Source organism: Triticum aestivum, chromosome 4B (assembly GCF_018294505.1).
Source record: "Triticum aestivum cultivar Chinese Spring chromosome 4B, IWGSC CS RefSeq v2.1, whole genome shotgun sequence".
In the NCBI taxonomy this organism is placed as follows: domain Eukaryota; kingdom Viridiplantae; phylum Streptophyta; class Magnoliopsida; order Poales; family Poaceae; genus Triticum; species Triticum aestivum.
The window spans coordinates 553,898,780-553,917,970 of NC_057804.1; the positions used below are offsets into that span (position 1 = coordinate 553,898,780).

At 50.7% G+C, this 19,191-nt stretch overlaps 1 protein-coding gene across 1 annotated transcript; it reads right to left on the reverse strand.

Moving 5' to 3' along the window:
* Positions 1–16,308: 16,308 nt before the first annotated feature.
* LOC123095205 (protein XRI1) lies at positions 16,309–18,839 on the reverse strand. Its single transcript, XM_044517009.1, has 9 exons — positions 18,631–18,839; positions 18,431–18,528; positions 18,040–18,160; positions 17,822–17,958; positions 17,661–17,739; positions 17,464–17,566; positions 17,330–17,382; positions 16,990–17,070; positions 16,309–16,895 (listed from the first exon to the last, which is right to left on the reverse strand). The coding sequence occupies exons 1-9, from the start codon at positions 18,758–18,760 to the stop codon at positions 16,642–16,644; spliced, it is 1,056 nt and encodes a 351-aa protein (XP_044372944.1). The 5' UTR covers positions 18,761–18,839; the 3' UTR covers positions 16,309–16,641.
* Between the last annotated feature and the right edge of the window lie 352 nt (positions 18,840–19,191).

Consider the following 19,191-nt stretch of genomic DNA (forward strand, 5'->3'; position numbering starts at 1 on the left):
AACAACGTCAGTCCGGGTTAGTTCCATTCAAATCATACAAGTTAGAGTCCAAAACAAGGGCAAAAGTGTTTGGAAAAGTAGATACGACAGAGACGTATCAGCATCACGGTAACTAAGCCTCTCGGCCGATGACTTCATCTCCTTGCCTTTGATTGGGCATCCCTGACGCCCTACATGTTTTCGCAGGGCGCCGCCGATGTTCCTTGCACTCTACTGCACTTCGTGGGAGGCAAGTTGGTCGATGTCGCCAAGGGAAGAATCGTTCAACCGGGCAACTGCGTGTTCCAACGTAATCTGATGCCAGCCACCTTGTATAGGGTTGAGCTAGTTCAGGTGCTGCCAGGCTGCAACGAGCTATTACCTCCGATTCGACCCGCTGGGGCCGACGAAGACGATGTGATGACCCTCAGCGCCTGCGTAAGCTGGCCCCTGCTTTGTCCGAAGAGCCAAATTTGTTTGGGGGCAGGGGACACCACCCCACAGACAAGACCGCCAGTCGTGCTGGCGCCAAGCCATGGCAAGAACGCTGCAACGCTACCGGACATGCCGGACATCCCTATGGCACAGGATCCGGACATGCATATGGCACAGGATCCGGATGACGACGACAACGACGATGGTACATTTACCAATGTCGATAAGAACTTTGCCGAACATGGGTACGATGACGAGTTCTGTGGGCCTCCTTCTCAAGAACCCAACCAAGACGCCCGCGATCTAGCTGGTACGGCGGAGAAACCCAATTGCAACAGGCGTCGTCTGGCGTTCAGTTCTCAGGAGACGCCTCCAGCTGCCACCTTCACCGAGCCTCAGATAGCCGAGGTGCGAAATATTATCAGCCCCAACACTCTCAAGAAGGTGGTCTGTGAGCAGAACTCTATCCCATTACAGCAGATCAAGAAGAAGGGACGAAAATGAAAGACTAACAAGGGCGCCAGTGCGAGCCAGCCGGCACCGAGTACGATCCGTGCTTAGGACGGGCCACCTTCACCTAAGGATATCTCGAGGAGGGTGCATGTGGCGGGTAGGGTGATGCTATCGACAAATATGCTCAATGCTGCAACCGGTGCTATGCGGAATCTGCATGACAGTGTTCTTTCTTTGGAGAAGCGGCGTCTCTCCCAGAATGATGTGGCATACCCGGTTTTCGTGGCCAAGGTGCCAGAGGGCAAGGGCTTTGTGGATAGCGCCATCGGGGGTACGATCGTCCTGCGGTTTGATGACATCTTTGCTATGTTTAACCTTCATCCACTGCACTACACCTTCGCTCGGCTGTTTTCGCTGAGTATGGAGATGTGGATCATTAGAGACAAGACCCCGGACATCGGGATAGTCGACCCCTTCTACATGCGTGCCAAGATCTTGGGCAGCGCTGGGGACTGGCAAGTCGCGAGTTCACACCTCGAAGGCATCTTTCTGGCAAACCCAGATAAGGATAACTTCCTCGTGCCTTACTTTCCCGAGTAAGTCATCCCCTAACCGCCCCGTAACATATGATTTCTTAGATTTCGATCATTCTTTTTTTTCTAACATTCCGTGTTCTGTGCAGTGACACACATTGCACACTCATCCTCTTAAGCCCGAAATATTCCATGGCCACGTATTTCGACCCGGGCCATGACTCCAAGATAGACTACAAATATCAAGAAAGTTCTTGATGATGCTCTCCCCGGCTACGCCACATCTGGAGGCACCTTTAAGAGGCCAGTTCGTAGGTACGGCAGGCACGTGTTCACCCACAATACGACGTTCCCCTGCATCAAGCAGCCGCCTGGCGGTCAGAAGGATGCCTACTATGCCCTCCATCACATGCGGGCGATCGTACGGGGCCATAATCACCTTCTGCTACCAAATAATGTCAAAGATTGGGCCGCAAGCTTGGCGGCAATCCAGGACGCGGACCTCCTACAAGAATTCTTTCGCATCCAGCGGAGTTTGCAGAAATCATCCATCAAGATGTCCTTCGTACCTCGGGGCAGTTCTACCTAAGATATCAACCGTCCAACAGTGAGATAGACACAACGCTACAAATGCAGGCTGACAACGACCGCGACTTCCTGACCATCACGAAAGACGGCGGCTTCATCCATGCTCCGGTCCCATGAGTCGAGTCGAATGTAGTGATGCTATTTGTAGTTCTGTAACATTGATTAGCTCATGTTGTAATTAAACTTTAATGAACTTGTATGTCTCTTTGGTTTGGACAGTCGTTCAACTTAGATGTAATCAATGCTATTTATTAGTAGGACCATGAATCATGCTATTAATGTCTTGCTTTTCTCTTCCGATCCTTTTGTTGCATACTTACATATTGCTTATGTATTGTCTGTTGTTTGGCTTGTGCATAGAGATGCCGTCGTATGTCGTGTACAAGGGTAAGGTTCCCGGAGTCTACGACGACTGGGAGGAGTGTCGGAGACAGGTTCACCATTTCAGCGGTAAAAGTTACAAAGGGTACACCACTAGGGCGGAGGCGGAATCTAGATACGCGCACTATCTAGCGGGAGAGAGGATGGAGCGTTGGAGGAACCGGATGAAGACCAGTTTCATCGCGATGATGCTCATTGTGATGACCGCAGCTCTCTTCTATGTGAAGGTAGTTTAGATGATCGATATCGACTTCTAATGTGAAGACAAACTCGCTACTCGCGGTCTCGAGACTTGTAATGTCTATCTTTGTTCGGTCTTTTGAATTCGGAGACTAATATGATGATTTGTATTTGGAGACTTATCTTCTATTGTATTCGATGAATCTGTTGTTGTTGTCTGGTGTTGTCTATATTCTGTCCAATAATATATTTCGTAACCTGTGCAAATATCAGAAAAGTAAAAAAATACCTAATATTCATACTAATGGCGCATCCCCCCAAAGTGCGCCATTAGTATGCCAAAGGATACTAATGGTGCATCACCCCACAGTGCGCCATTAGTATGCCAAAGCACGTGGGTAAATATGGCCCCCTGGGAGGCATACTAATGGCGCATGTTGGTCTATACTAATGGCGCACGGCATGGTGCGCCATTAGTATACCAGATACTAATGGTGCACCAGTGGTGCGCCATTAGTATTTAATACTAGTGGCGTGGTACTAGTGGCGCACCAGTAGTGCGCCATTAGTAGGCAAAACTGGTGCGCCACTAGTAGGCCTTTTCCTAGTAGTGTCATATACAACATGGTAAACCTGTGATGTGTCTGCTTGTTTCTCTTTTAAAATGCGGACAAAATATTGGAGAAGAGTAGCCCGTTATGCAATGGTAAAGGAAGTAATGCAGATAAGGTTCAAGATAGTGAGACATCCTTGTTGGTCTCCAAGAAAGCTAATAAAAACTATCTTGACGACAGTGAGTGAACCCAAAAGTCATGTCTTGATGTAGTGTTCGAGTTATTGGCCACTACTGCTGGCACAAGCTCTTCGAACTCGCTGCCTGAATCCGTTTGTCTTCTTGAGTCTCAACTTCAAGTTGAAAGACATCGATTAGATGTGCTGCGACAGGAAGCTGAAGGACTGAGGAAGTCCCTACAGAATTCAGATGCATACTTCCTAGTGCAATAGCAAGCGCTGGAGGATTTAAGCACCAAACAAGAGGAAGTTAATAAGCTTGCTAAGCATCTTGCCAGCATTATGGGTACCCAGGATATTGTTTCTTGACATCTTCTGAAGTGGTTTCAGTTCTGCATTTGTTTTTCTGCGGCGTTTATTTGCGCTGGTCGCCAACTTTGACAACCAGTGTATATTATATGCTGCTTTGTTCACTATATTTGCACTGGTGGCGAACTTTGATGCCCAATGGATGTAATATGTGTAATAGCCGTGATAGCCTAGCGTAAGTTGCTTGCTTATTTATTTCCTTGTTGTCTTGTTTACTTGTTTGCTTGTAGTCAGTGCACTTCTTTTTCCGTGGTTTGCTAGTGGCCGCAATAACATATTTTTTAAAACTAGACCACAATAACCATGGGCTACATATTTACTATAGTAACACTGGGCCTCCTACCGGCCGTAGAAACAATGGGCCGTCTATGGGCCGTAGAAACAATGGGCCTTCTACGGGCCGTAGACACAATGGGCCTTCTACGGGCCGTATCATCAATGGGCCTTATATGGGCCGTATGATCGATTGGCCAAACATGGGCCAAACAGACCGCATTATGGCCGTAAACGGGCTATAGTTGGAATCGTCCGTTCATGGGCCAAACATAATGGGTCGTCATTAATAGGCCGTATTTGATGACGCTATGAAAATGGCCCAACGTATTAACGGGCCACAAACAGGCTGAATTTGGCCCACAAGCAGAAAATGACAGTAACGGGCCGTAAGTAACCGAATGCTGGAAATGAGCCCAAGAATAAATGGGCCCTGAGAAGGCCGAAAGATAACATGGGCTGGAACAACCCAATGGAATAATGGGCCGTTAATGGGTATAAAGTGATACACTGTTCATTACAGGCTAGTTTCACCACGGGTCGTTAATGGGCCAAGAGTTACAAAGGGCCTCATATGGGCCGAAAGATGTCATGGGCCATACATGGGCCGGAAGTTAAAACGGGCTGGAATCATATTGGACGGCCCATATGATGCTACTGGGCCTAATTCGGATAGGTCATAACGGTCCCTGGGTTAGCGGGCTTTAAATGGGCTATATGCGAACAGGCCGTTAACAGCTTTCAGTTGGCCGGCCCGCCACCTTTTGACCAAGTCAAATGGGCCGGCCTTTCACAGGAATGGGCCTCTGTTGGTCCGTGCCACGTGTTGACGTATCATAGGTGCCTTCTGTCCAATGAGTGGCTGACATATGTCCCGACGGTGAGCCGACACGTGTTTCCTCCAGCCAATGATGATTTTACACGTGGAAAATCCCCATTGGTCGGGGCTGTTAATGGGTTATCATATCCAAAACTGGACCCGATAGCTTAACGGTGTTCCGTTACGGTGGATGCCACGTGTCGGTCACCCTTGACGAAAGCACTTCTATGACGCGCGATTTATTGTCATAGAAGTGGATACTTCTGTGATGATAATTTTGTTAATGTCATGGAACACTTCTACGACAGCACGGGTATGAGTATCTTGATTCTGTCATAAAATCGTCATGGATGTACATGCATGACAGAAAATGCGACCTACTGTGACAAACATGTATCATCACGGAAGTGTATTTTTTTTGTAGTGTTAGCAACCGAACAGGTATCAAATACCCAGGGGCCGCTACAAGCACTAGTAAGGTACACATCAATAACATGTATATCAAATATACCTTTTTTCACTTTGCCATCCTTCTTATCCGCCAAATATTTGGGGTAGTTCCGCCTCCAGTGACCATTTCCTTTGCAGTAGAAGCACTCAGTTTCACGCTTAGGTCCAGCTTTGGGCTTCTTCATGGGAGTGATAACTTGCTTGCCATTCTTCTTGAAGTTCCCTTTCTTTCCCTTTGCCCTTTTCTTGAAACTAGTGGTCTTGTATAATCATCAACACTTGATGCTTTTTATTGATTTCTACCTTCGTTGATTTCAGCATCACGAAGAGCTCGGGAATCGCTTTCGTCATCCCTTGCATATTATAGTTCATGACGAAGTTCCAGTAACTTGGTGATGGTGACTAGAGAACTGTCAATCACTATCTTATGTGGAAGATTAACTCCCACTTGATTCAAGTGATTGTAGTACCCAGACATTCTGAGCACATTCTCACTAGCTAAGCTATTCTGCTCCATCTTTTAGGTGAAGTACTAGTTAGAGGTCTCATACCCCTTGACACGGGCATGAGTCTGAAATACCAATTTCAGCTCTTGGAACATCTCATATGCTCCTTGGCGTTCAAAACATTTTTGAAGTCCCAGTTCTAAGCCGTAAAGCATGGTGCACTAAACTATCAAGTAGTCATCATATTGAGCAAGACAAACATTCATAACGTTTACATCTGCTCCTGCAATAGGTATGTTACCTAGTTGTGCATCAAGGACATAATTCTTCTATGCAACAATGAGGATAAATCTCAGATCACAGACCCAGTCCGCATCATTGCTACTGTCATCTTTCAACTTAGTTTTCTCTAGGAACATATCAAAAAACATAGGGGAGCTACAACGCGAGCTATTGATCTAACACATAATTTGCAAATACTATCAGGACTAAGTTCATGATAAATTAAGATCAATTAATCATATTACTTAAGAACTCCCACTTAGATAGACATCCCTCTAGTCATCTAAATGATACATGATCCAAATCAACTAAACCATATCCGATCATCACGTGAGACGGAGTAGTCATCAATGGTGAACATCTCTATGTTGATCATATCTACTATATGATTCACATTCGACCTTTCGGTCTCCAGTGTTCTGAGGCCATGTCTATACATGCTAGGCTCATCAAGTTTAACCCGAGTATTCTTCATGTGCAAAACTGGCTTGCACCCGTTGTATTTGAATGTAGATCTTATCACACCCGATCATCATGTGGTGTCTCAGCATGAAGAACTTTTGCAACGGTGCATACTCAGGGAGAACACTTATACCTTGAAATTTTAGTAAGGGATCATCTTATAATGTTACCGTCGTACTAAGAAAAATAAGATGCACAAAGATAAACATTGCATGTAGTCAAAATATGTGACATGATAAGGCCATCATCATCTTGTGCTTTTGATCTCCATCACCAAAGCAATGTCATGATCTCCATTGTCACCGGGTTGACACCTTGATCTCCATCGTAGCATTGTTGTCGTCTCGCCAACTATTGCTTCTATGACTATCGCTACCGCTTAGTGATAAAGTAAAGCAATTACATGGCGTTTGTATTTCATACAATAAAGCGACAACCATATGGCTCCAGCCAGTTGCCGATAACTTCTACAAAACATAATCATCTCATACAACAACGTATATCACATCATGTCTTGACCATATCACATCACAGCATGCCCTACAAAAACAAGTTAGACGTCCTCTACTTTTTTGTTGCAAGTTTTACGTGGCTGCTACGGGCTTCTAGCATGAACATACATACCAACGGCACAAAAACACAATGGTTATTTATCAAGTTTGTTGTTTTAGCCTTCACAAGGACCGGCCGAAGTCAAATTCGATTCAATTAAAGTTGGAGAAACAAACACTCGCCAGCCACCTTTATGCAAAACTAGTTGCATGTCTATAGGTGAACCGGTCTCATGAACGCGGTCATGTAAGGTTGGTCTGGGCCACTTCATTCAACAATACCACCGAATCAAAATAAGACATTGGTGGTAAGTAGTATGACGATCACCACCCACAACTCTTTGTGTTCTACTCGTGCATATCATCTATGCATAGACCTGGCTCGGATGCTACTATTGGGAAACATAGCATGCAATTTCAAAAAAATTCCTATGCTCATGCAAGATCTATCTAGGAGATGTATAGCAATGAGAGGGGGAGAGTGTGTCCACAACCCTCATAGACCGAAAGCGGAAGCATTAACTTAATGCGGTTGATGTAGTTGAACGTCTTCTCGAATCAATCGATCAAGTACCAAATGTATGACACCTCCGAGTTCTACACACGTTCAGCTCGATGACGTCCCTCGAAATCTTGATCCAGTAGAGGCATGAAGGAGTCGATGTGTTCCGTCAGCATGACGGCATGGTGATGGTGTTGGTGATGTGATCCGCGCAGGGCTTCGCCTAAGCACTACGACAATATGACCGGAGGAGTAAACGATGGAGGGGGGCACCGCACACGGCTAAGAAACAATTGTTGTGCTTTGGGGTGCCCCCTGCCCCCATAAATAAAGGAGGAGAGGGAAGGAGGCCGGTCCTTGGGGGCGCGCCAAGTGGGGGGGAGTCCAACTAGGATTCCCAATCCTAATCAGCCCCCCTTCCTTTCCAACGGAGGGGGAGAAGGAAAGAGAGGGAGAGGGAGAAGGAAAGGGGGGTCATGCCTCCTCCCCCTTGTCCAATTCGGACTCCCTTGGGGGGGGCCACCTCCCGTGGCCTGCCTCCTCCTCTCCACTATGGCCCAATAAGGCCCAATACTTCCCCCGGGGGGGTCCGCTAACCCCTCGGTACATCAAAAATACCGGAACCTCACCGGAACCATTCCGGTGTCCGAATATAACCTTCCAATATATCAATATTTACCTCTCGACCATTTCAAGACTCCTCGTCATGTCTGTGATCTCATCCGAGACTCTGAACAACATTCGGTAACCAAAACACATAACTCATATAATACATATCGTCATCGAACGTTAAGCGTGCAGACCCTACGGGTTCGAGAACTCTGTATACATGACCGAGACACCTCTCCGGTCAATAACCAATAGCGGAACCTGGATGCTCATATTGGTTCCCACATATTCTACGAAGATCTTTATCGGTCGAACCGCAATTTCAACATACGTTATTCCCTTTGTCATCGGTATGTTACTTGCCTGAGATTCGATCATCGGTATCTTCATACCTAGTTCAATCTCGTTACCAGAAAGTCTCTTTACTCGTTCCTTAGTGCATCATACCGTAACTAACTCATTAGTCACATTGCTTGCAAGGCTTCATATGATGTGCATTACCGAGAGGGCCTAGAGATACCTCTCCGATACTCGGAGTGACAAATCCTAATCTCGATCTATGCCAACCCAACAAACACCTTCGAAGATACATGTAGAGCATACTTATAATCACCCAGTTAAGTTGTGACGTTTTATAGCACACAAGGCATTCCTCCAGTGTCCGGGAGTTGCATAATCTCATAGTCGGAGGAATATATATTTGACACGAAGAAAGCAGTAGCAATAAAACTGAACGATCATTATGCTAAGCTAATGGATGGGTTTTGTCCATCACATCATTCTCCTAATTATGTGATCCCGTTCATCAAATTACAACACATGTCCATGGCTAGGAAACTTAACCATCCTTGATCAACGAGCTAGTCAAGTAGAGACATACTAGGGACACGGTGTTTTGTCTATGTATTCACACATGTATCAAGTTTCTAGTTAATACAATTCTGACATGAATAATAAACATTTATCATGATATAATGAAATATAAAACAATAACTTTATTATTGCCTATAGGGCATGTTTCCTTCAAGCCGGCCCAGTGGGTGTTTCGCTCGCGCTCAAAGTTTGAAGGGCCTAAGTACCACGCGCTCCTTCCAAGGGTCGAACTCCTTGTCACAGACCGGAGCCCGGTTGTTCGACTCACGGGGGGGAGGCCCAAAGAGGAAGCAAGCAAGAAAACGGCTTAGAGAACAAAGCGCAAAGGCATAAACGTTCACAAAAAAATTTACATCGGGATAATTTCGGGCCAAGGCCAGAGTTCACTACATTCGCCAACAGCCAAGTGGGTGGGTGCTACTTAACAGAAATGCTAAAAAGATAAACAAGAAGGCTTCGGCTTCAGACGTCCCCCACATCGGGTTGCGCAGCCGCCGGCTCCTCCTCGGTGGCCTCCGGGTCCATCGAGGTGCTGGTATCGTCCAACCCGGGGTCCTCGTCCGTGTAAGGACCCGACTCATCGGAGCTGCACAACGGGTTGTCCAGCAGCAGGCCAAAGTTGTTAGGAGGCACGACCCTACCGTCGTCCGTTCGTTCCATCTAGAACTCGTCATGCAACGCGAACGAAGCTATGTAGCTGGCCCTGGCGGCAAGCCGGCCCGCCTCCGCTTGCAACTGGCGCTCCGCGCCAACTCATTGGGCCATCAATCGGTCTAGCACCAAGTCTGGTTACCAGGACATGACGAAGCCCAGCGCCATCTCAGCACCGGCACGAGCGGCGGTGACGCACCACGCGTGAAGCCGCGCTGGCCCGGCCTCCAGCCACCGCGCCAGTCGCGTGAAGCTGTTGGGTGCAACGGCGTCGGGCTAAAGGGTCGCCATCATCCCCACGCTGGTGGTGGAGACCCGTGCCATCTGCTCGCCCAAGACCTACAGGTGGGCCTCGGCGGTGTTCATGATCTCCGAGAAGGTCCAGGCGATGTTCGGGTCAAGCCCGGCGCCCACGACCCCCTCGGGCGACCGTTGAAAACGAACGGCCTCCTCCGCCATCTTGTGCATCTCTAGGAAGTGCCCTGTCAAGAAGAAGAGCAAGATAGTCAGCAACAAAAGAGAGAATCCGGCTTCACAGCCCGGCAAAGTCAAAAAGAAGCACTTACTAGCGAAGGCCTCATCTAGGTGATGCGCTTCAAGCAAGATACCGTGCCGCTCCAGGTTGCCAGCACGGTCATGCACCTCAAGCGCCTTCTCCAGCTCGGCGCCCTTGTCGATGGCCGTCTTTAGATCGGCGTCTTTACCGGCGGCCGCCTGCTCATGCTCTTCCTTGAGGCGGAGGAGTTCCGCCTGGTGGGCCTCCACCAACTGGACCGCCACCGCCTTCAGGCGCTCCACCTCATCCTGGAGTTGGCCATTGTCGTCGGCCAGCTGGTCGCGCTGCTGGACGGCTTCGATGAGCGCTTTCTAGTCCTCTCTGCCTTGGCCGCCTTCGCCGTTAGGCGCTCCACCTCGGTTTGGAGCCGGCTCTTGTCGCTGTCCAGTTGCTCGTGATGCCGGCCGGCAAAGACAAGTGCTCGCTGGGCCTCTGCCGCCTCCGCCTTCAGCTCCGCCACCTCAACCCGGAGCCTGCCGGCATAAGCAACAGCCAAGTCATGTTGATGACCAGCTTGGACCAGCTGGGTTCGCCAAGCAGGCATCTCGGCTTCGGCGGCTGCACAACAAAGATTCATAATCAATACAAAGAAAGAATAGAAACACTTTAAGATTAAACCCAACTACTACGTAGTTGGCCCAAATCTCAGGGGCTACACCCAGTGGGTGCGCTAGCACGCCCCCACTAAGAGCACAGAAAAAACTTACCTTCAGCAAGATGGAGCACCTCCTCCCTAACGGCGAGCCGCGCCATGAGTAGCTGGTGCTTGTCCAAGAGCCGGTTGTAGACGCCGACCCAGTAAGCGTCCAATTACTGCAAGAGAACAAGAATCAGCACAAGACAAAGCATTTGAAGATTCAACCCAACTACTATGTAGTTGGCCCGAATCTCGGGGGCTACACCCAGTGGGTGCGCTAGTGCGCCCCCACTGGCTAGTTGTAAGAAAGAAAACAGAGGAAGGAAAACCTAGCAACATGGAGCGCTCCAGCTCCCGTGCCCGCTCCGTTTCAGCCTGGGCAAAGGCCTGAACCCACTCCACATGCCTGCGGAGACGCTAGCTCACGGCGGCCATGGCCGCCTCCTCCTGTGTTAGGGTCCCGAAGACGGCCTGGTTGGGCCCAGCCCGGGATTGCTGCGACCCGGCGGCGAGACGGCCTCCTGGCACCGCTGGCTGCTACCTGACCACCAGGGCGTGCTCGCCGCTCTCTATCCCCTCCGCGACAGGCTTCAACTCCAGCGCGCCGGCCGGTGTCACCTGCGGCGCCCCATCCATCTACACCTGCGGTGCCCCATCCGGCGTCACCTACAGTGCCCCATCCATCGGCGACTGCGGCGCCCGGTCCGCCATTGCCTACAGCGTCTCCTCCAAGGCGGCCCCGACTCCTCCTCCCTCCACCTCCAACCGCTCGAACTCGTCAATCTGCGGCGGGGTGTCGTCTCCGATCACCATGACCTCCCGGTCGTCCACCACCCTTTCCGCCCCATCGTCCGGGCCGCGCTCCTCCTCCGTCGGTGGCACAAAAATTGTTCCTGCTGGCTCCATGCCTGCCGGCCACGCCGGCTCCCTGATGGCCCGCTCCCTCGCCTCCGCAGCCCTAGCCTAAGCCTGGGCCGACGCCGCCTCCTTCTCCTCCACAGCCCTGCTCCAGTCCCTCCAGGCCAGGCCGTCAGCGTCGTTCGGGTTCTGGCCATGGTCCCCCTCGGGCGGGTCAATGGAGCTGCTCCGGGACCTCCGGAACGCGAAGCCGCCCACAGACGCGGCGTCTGTCACCGCCAACGCCAACGCCAGCGGCGACCTAAATCATGACAAGATAGCCATGAGGAAAGAACGACTCGGCAGCTCGTCGGAACCAGCAAGACGAACTTACCAGATCACCACCGGGACGGATGGTCTCGCCGGCCCCGCTAGGATGGCGCGGCGCCTCTTCTTGATGGGAGGCTTGCCGCCGCCGACCGGGTCCATCGCGCGCTTCATGGCCGGCTTTCGGGATGCCACGTCCTCCTTCTCGTGCAGCTGGTTGGCCGCTGCTGTCGCGCGGGATGATCCGGCCCCGGCCGCATTCGTCGACCGTCTCGGTGAGCCGGCATTGTCGCCTCCCCCCTCGGCGGTGTTGTACCGTCAGCACGCGTCAACATCCCCGCAGGAACTTCCAACCAATCTCTTAAGGGGTCAAAATACAGAAACTTACCCGCATGGCGTGTCTCATCGACCGTGGCGTCGGCTGACTCCGGGTCCCCAGCGAGGGTCTCTGCCTCCTCCAAGCTGGCTTGCTGGGCAGCCACCACCTGCGTCATCTTGCAGTCATATGGATGCCGGATGGCATTCAACATCACCTCCCTCGTCGTCTCGGGACGGAGAAGAAGATGAGATGCAGCAAAGTATAAAGACTAGGGACTCACCGCCAATGCCGGGTTCCCGTTGCTGTAGGGAGGTTTCCCGAACTGCCACTCCTCCTTCATCTCGGCCTTCAAAAATACAGTTGACCCCGCCGGCGACCTGCGCATGCGTCAGCCACCGGGACGACATCCGGTTGGGGTCCTGGAGGCCGGCCATCTGGCCGATGATATGCGTCCGGCGCTGCAGTGGCAGCACCCAGCGCGCGATGAAGGCGGCAATGAGGTCTATCCCAGTGAGCCCCTCCTGCGTTGCCATCTCCACCACCTGGTTTCGCAGATTCAGCACCTCCTGCGTCGGGTTCTTGGGGCAGTAGGACCAGTTGGACTTGACGTGTTGTGTCATGTCGGCGAAGGGCGGTAGGTTGATGTGGTCCGCGCCAAGGTTGCGGACGTAGAAGGAGTTCTGCCATTTCTTGGCAGAGTCCTCCAGCGGCATCTTGGGGCACCCCCGGTGCGCCCGCGTCGAGACGACGGCGGCCCCACAGGCAGACATGACACCGGCCTCTGGCCCCTTCTGCTTCAAGAAGAAGAAGAGGACCTAGAGATCGACGGTGGGCTCGACGCCCAAGTAGCCCTCGCACATGGTGACGAACCCTGAGAGCTGTAGCACCGCATTTGCTCCCAGGTGGTGCGGCTGAAGTCCAAAGAACTCTAATAACGCGCGGAAGAAGTCGCTTGTGGGGAGACCGAACCCGCGCTTGAAGTGGGTGAAGAAGACTACCCGCTCGGTCCCCTCCGGCCGCAGCGCCAGCTCGCCGTCCGGCAGGCGCACGACAAACTCTGTCTCCGGCGACAATCACCGCGTGTCACGCAGATACTGAATGTCCCCAGCGGTGATGGTGGATCCCATCCACGAGCCCTTCGGCAGCATCATCGATGGCACGAGGCGTGTGGGCGAAGACAAGAAGGAAAGAGTGGTGGCTGAGAGCTGCGGAGCGGCCGCTATGCGCTATAGAGCGGCAGCGGCGTTTCACTCAAGAGCAGTAGGGTGTCGCGGCATGCGGCGGTCTCAGAAGCAAGAGCAAGAGAGGAAGAGGAGATCGGGGGCACATGCGTGAATGATTTCCGCTGCCCCTCCCCCCCAATTTATAAGCCACGACCTAAACGTGTGGAAGTGGGATCGGTTGTGCCCGCCCCTCCCACTTCCCCGCATTAAGTGCGCATGATCCACGCGCGCATTAACTGCATCGAGAAGGGAAATCGCCCGCAGGAGCCACAATAAATCCACGCACATGGGCCAAGGGCGCGGAGTGGCGGGCCCCAGCCCGCTGTCATGTCTCGTCGCGCGTGTGGCCTGTCAGGGCCTCTTCAGTTTCCGGGTGCCACGTGGCGCCTGCGCCGAAACCGAGGGGATGCATCCCTTCCCCTTCAAGATTTGACGGACTCCTCGGTTTCTTGCCCGTGTCGGGATGCCGCAATCCGGCTTCTGGAAGCCGGCACACAGTGGGTATTGCCGGACCCGGCCGTCGCATGCTTCATCAACATCGGCTGCCTTCTCATGGGGTGAAACTGCGAAGGCCCCCCTGCTTGAAGCCGGCGAGCCTTCACAACTTCGGGGACTACTATCGGGGGGATGAACCCCGGGCAGGCAGCAGAGCCCCGATCCTTTTTAAAAACATCGGGGCCGGCATCGCCCCTCAATCCGGCTCGTACTTGGCCGGGTTCCTCAACCCGACCAAGTCCCTCAACCCGCCCAAGACCACAACACGGCCAGGCCTGCTCGCGCATGTCGGCTGAGCCCGACAAACTAAGACTTCTCCAACAAGCCGGTGCCCTCATGACGCCTTCGCCAACCCGGCCACGGGTCAGCTTCCATCCCATCCAAGGCATACGATGGAACAAGTCCCCATAGAGGGGATGAGTGTGGCTACAGTGGCCCACCAACCCCGCTGACTGGCAAGAGCCTGGCTACAGTGGCCCACCTACTCCGCTGACCAAGGTCGTCATGGCAATAGTGCGCCCCTTGTCCTGCTAACGCAAGCTGATGGTGACCAGGCAGTGCGCCACTGTAGCCGAGCCGACCCAACCACTCAGTGATGCACAACATTACAGAGAACAGTGCCCCCTGGCGCACGAGGCCCGCGCCCGGAGGACCCGACGAATCCTGGCACCCAGCGGGTCCCAACACCGGCTCCCAGGCACTGACATCCGGGCCCCATGGCCTTGTAACTTTACCGTTGTAACCTTGGGGGGTTGACTTATAAACCCCCCAGGAGTCCCCCATGACACGGGCATACGCACAATCGATCCACCCATAGAACACACACACACTCACGGAGAAGGAGCAACCTAAGCCCTGGCCTGCCTTCCTTTCTTCCCCAAACAGCTCTAGGAGCAACTATGTACCATTACATATAAACCACTCTCGGCAGGACTAGGAGTGTTATCTCTCCGAAGAGCCCCGAACCTGGGTATGTCTTGTGTCCCATGCTCGCTCATGCCGACCTCGCCTCTGGAGCCCATCGGTGCCCTCGAGCATGTCCCTCTCTTTATCCATCCCTTGGCATCTGTCGTGCGCCCACCATGATAGCTGTGGTGGTGGTGTTGTCGACGCTGATGCAGGTAGCCCTTCAGGGTGTTGTGGGAATTGTGGCATCTATTCTTTTTTTTGTTTGGTTTGTCATTGTTGATGTTTGCAGCGGTCTGACTCCTCCCCAAGTTCAGAGGTGGCGAGGCATAAGATTCTAGGCGAAAGCCTTGTTCTTCGACGATGGTCGTTGCTAGTGATGTTGGCACATGTGGGTGTCCTCCTCCTTTTGGAGGCATTGTTGAAGAGTACTTCTGGACGTTAAGACGTGGTCGAGCGAAGTGGAGAGAAATTGGAGGTTGTTGGCTGGGGCATACCTTTCCCAATGTTCGATGGGCTGACCATGAGCGGGTCTGGGCGAAAGCTTATTGATCGACGGGGGGGGGGGGGGGGGGGGTCGATGCCGGTGATGGCGGTGTCCTCGGTCGTCACTTTTCCTTCTTGAAGGCGTCTCTGAAGATCTTGCTTACAATCGGCCCGGCTTGAGGTCATGTAGGTGGTGGTGCTCTGTTTTTTGTTGGCCTCGGTGGTTTTTTTTTGGGTTAGTTTTTGGCCTAGTTTTTCTTATAAACAGGTCAACTCTATATTTTTTTTCCTCTCTTGATGGAATCGGCAAAGCTCCTGCTTGCTTGTCAAAAACAAAATATCCAGGCGCCAACTCTGCCTTAACTACAGAGCCACTGCTTAGATCCGTATGTGGTCGTTACTCACTCATGCGGACTCCAGGGAGCTTTTGGTTATTGGGTGCAACCATTGGGAGGTGGTAGCACGGGTTATCTTCAACCGATTTGGATGACGAGCTAATAATAGGCTAGGTGTGTAGGCATCGTAGCCTGTTGCTATTTTCGCCGGCTGCTGTGGCATCTTTTATTTTTATTTTTGTTGTGCTCTGTTTGTGAGCCATATTTGAACCTCGGACTTTGTTCCGTACTTTATTTGATAATATGGCTGCATGCATCGCTGTAATGCAGAGGCCGCGGGTCATCCTTCTTTTCTAAGAAAACTCTGCCTTAACTCTGCTTGGGTGGTGGCATTATAACTTATGCGTCAACAATCTTTATACACGAGTTTATCTCTGTTTGGTCAAGGGTGACCAACCAGACACGTAGGTGTGAGGTGCATGTGAACTGTGACGATTTTTCTCTTCATCGGATCCTATATCAAATTTATGTAGATTGTGAGGTGCATGTGAATTATGATGATTTTTCTCTTCATCAGATCATATATCAAATTTGTTAGATTAACCATACACCAATAGATAGTTTTCTCTGCTTCAGGCTATATTTTTTGCTTTAATCTTTAGCAACTAATGTCGGGGTTGTGATGCTGTATATACTATATATAAATGAACTTACGGAAGGAGTGCCACATGCCACTCTGAAGTCAAATTTCCGCATACATCATCAGCCACATGCCACTAAAACACACAAGAATGCTGAATGCTTGTAAAACGACTTAACCATCCAAGGTAACTCTGAACACATGGCGCACAATTGTGACCAAGAAATTGAAAAGCTATAGAGGCCTGCGCAAGAAGACCAAATTCTTGAAAGCAATCGAGGGAATGGCCTGTTAAATAAGTTGTGGCGTCCTCAGCCCTTCGTTCTTAGTATTGTGATGCTGCCTTTCCCCCCTTCTGTTCTGATTCTGGTCTTGCCAATCACTGGCTTGCCAGAAAAAGCTGACATTCCCAGGATTTCTGGAGGCTGCTTCGGAGGAGCATGGATTAGCTGATTTATATTCTTCAGAGTGACGTTTCCTTCTTCCCAATATGGTTTTATAAGGGTAAATGGGCATGTCATAAATGTAGTTAAATTTTGCTTCATCTTGATCATCGAGCTTCCTCCTAATAAGGAAGCAAAGCCAAATGGTAAACATTTTAGATTCAAGTGTGTAAGGTAAGTTGTTGAATAATAACATATTGTGAAAAACTGAAATACCTTTGGATACTTTTAGCATAGAAAGTTTGTTAGTCTCCTGCATTATGAGATTCTCGGTTGCCGGTGCAATCTCACTTGTTCCTGTTGTAGATAGATAGAACAAGTAACAGTTGTTTCAGCAAGGCACTATGGTTGCCAAACAACAGCAAGTTGCACCAATGGCAAGTACACCACAATGCAATTGCGCAGAAGATACAGAATATAATATACTTTTACAAGAATTTCGAGGACAAATACTGACAATATGGTGAAACATGCATAGACTGGAAACTCTGACAGAAACATTGAATGAATTTTTTAGATCTTCGAAGATGATATAGAAAATGTGCTTTGTGCGGACCTGGCATATCAGTTTGGCAATCCATATATGTAACGCTCTCCTGGGTAGGAGTCCTACAAACCAAAGATTGACTTGTCATGATTGATAAAATGTGAAAAGCAAAGTGGCTTTAATGGAACCAGATAGGAACCAACATTTGATCAGGTGTGTAGTAGATAGTAGATCCATCAGAGTAATTTTCCAACTGATTATCTGATGGCTCGTAGGGTGCCCCATTTGACAAGGAACTTATCATATCTGATATCAAAATATCCAATTAGCAAACAGAAAGGCATGACATGGCAGTAGGCAGTTGTCGGACAATAAGACATGTATGGTAAAAAGGACAAACCTAAGATATCTGAATCTTGCTGCATATCCCAGTTTAAGCTCTGTGGTTCATCAGTGCAAACCAGTGAAGCCTCTGTTACCTGAGAAAGGAAACAATAGTGTAAGGAATAGCAAAGCATAAAGGATAAGAACTTAGAACATGGGCAGCTACTAGTGAACCACCTCAGATGTGACAAAATTAGAACCCATTGCATGATCTCGACCATCTGGCTGATTAACCTCAGAAGGATACTCCAATAAGCGTCGCCGCTTCGGTTCCCGAGATTCCTCCAGGTCCAGGGTCTCCTCACAGGTGATATCTGACACAAGTAAGCTACCCTTTTAAGAAACTCATTCAGGAGCACACAGACTAACAATTCTCAGAAAAAGAATCTTCTTACCCCCAATGTCAAGGAAGGCATGGCAGTCTCGCAGAGGAGTTTGATTCCCCAGTAATCTCAGGAGCTCTTCATCATCATCATCATCTCGGTTGAGGCAATCCCACGCCAACCTAGCAACATCCTGAAGAAAAACATGTTCAGATGTAGGAACTCTACTGATTCTGGTACCCATCAGTGTAACGGGAAAAAAATTCCATGGAGGTGTCTGTCGTGTTAAATCTATTAGGTGATTTCGTATGCAAGAAAACAACATCTAATTTGTGGTTCCATAGCACGGCAAACTAACTGCTAACTTCCCCAATGTCAAATTAGCAACCACCTCAATCTAGATGCACTAAATCAAACGAATTACTGCCGAATGGACGCAAAAAGGGGGGTCGAGAGCAATCACCAGTCCCTCCATCTGGACGGCGCAGAGCGGAGGTGGCGCTTCCTCGGTGACTGTCGGCATGGATAGCAGGAACGGCTTCCCTCCCGCCGGCTGTGCAGCTGCACATCAGCCAACCAAACACCCGATGGCATCCAGAGTTAAAAGCGTGCAATAAGATCGACAGGGCGGACAGACGATACGAGGGTGTTGGCGTCACTTACGATTCGCCGTGGCTGCTGGGTGGTCGGCGGCGCGGGGGCGCGAAGAGGGATCGGAGGGGCGGCGCGACGAGGACGGGACGGAGAGGGGAGGGGAGGATCGGACACGACTAGCCGTTGCGACGGGGGGCATCCCTCTGCTTTGACCGTGGTGGACCGTAATGGGCTCCTCCGCTGTCTGTCTCCTCTGTTCCGCGGCGGCTCGGGGTGGGTAGCGCCCCATTTGTAGTCCGAGAAACCCAAGGGCCCGTTGGCCCCGAGTGCTGGCGCCGCCTGCTCTCGCGCTCTCCCTTGCTTTGCCACCGCGCCGCGGCCAGCAAAACAGTAATGGCATTGCCAAAATGCCAAAACAGTAATGGCCATTTATTATTTCCCTTTACCTCAATTATTTTTATTTTTCTTCTAAGAAGATTGTCGACAGCTCGTTTCGTAGTGCACTTCTCACAATCGATGCTTACCAATTGTTTGATGAAACTCACGTGTTGATGCTAGCGCACCTCACACATATTGAGGGTACAAACGGCCACCGGACGTGCTCCGACGACTTGAGGCAGCTATGGGGCT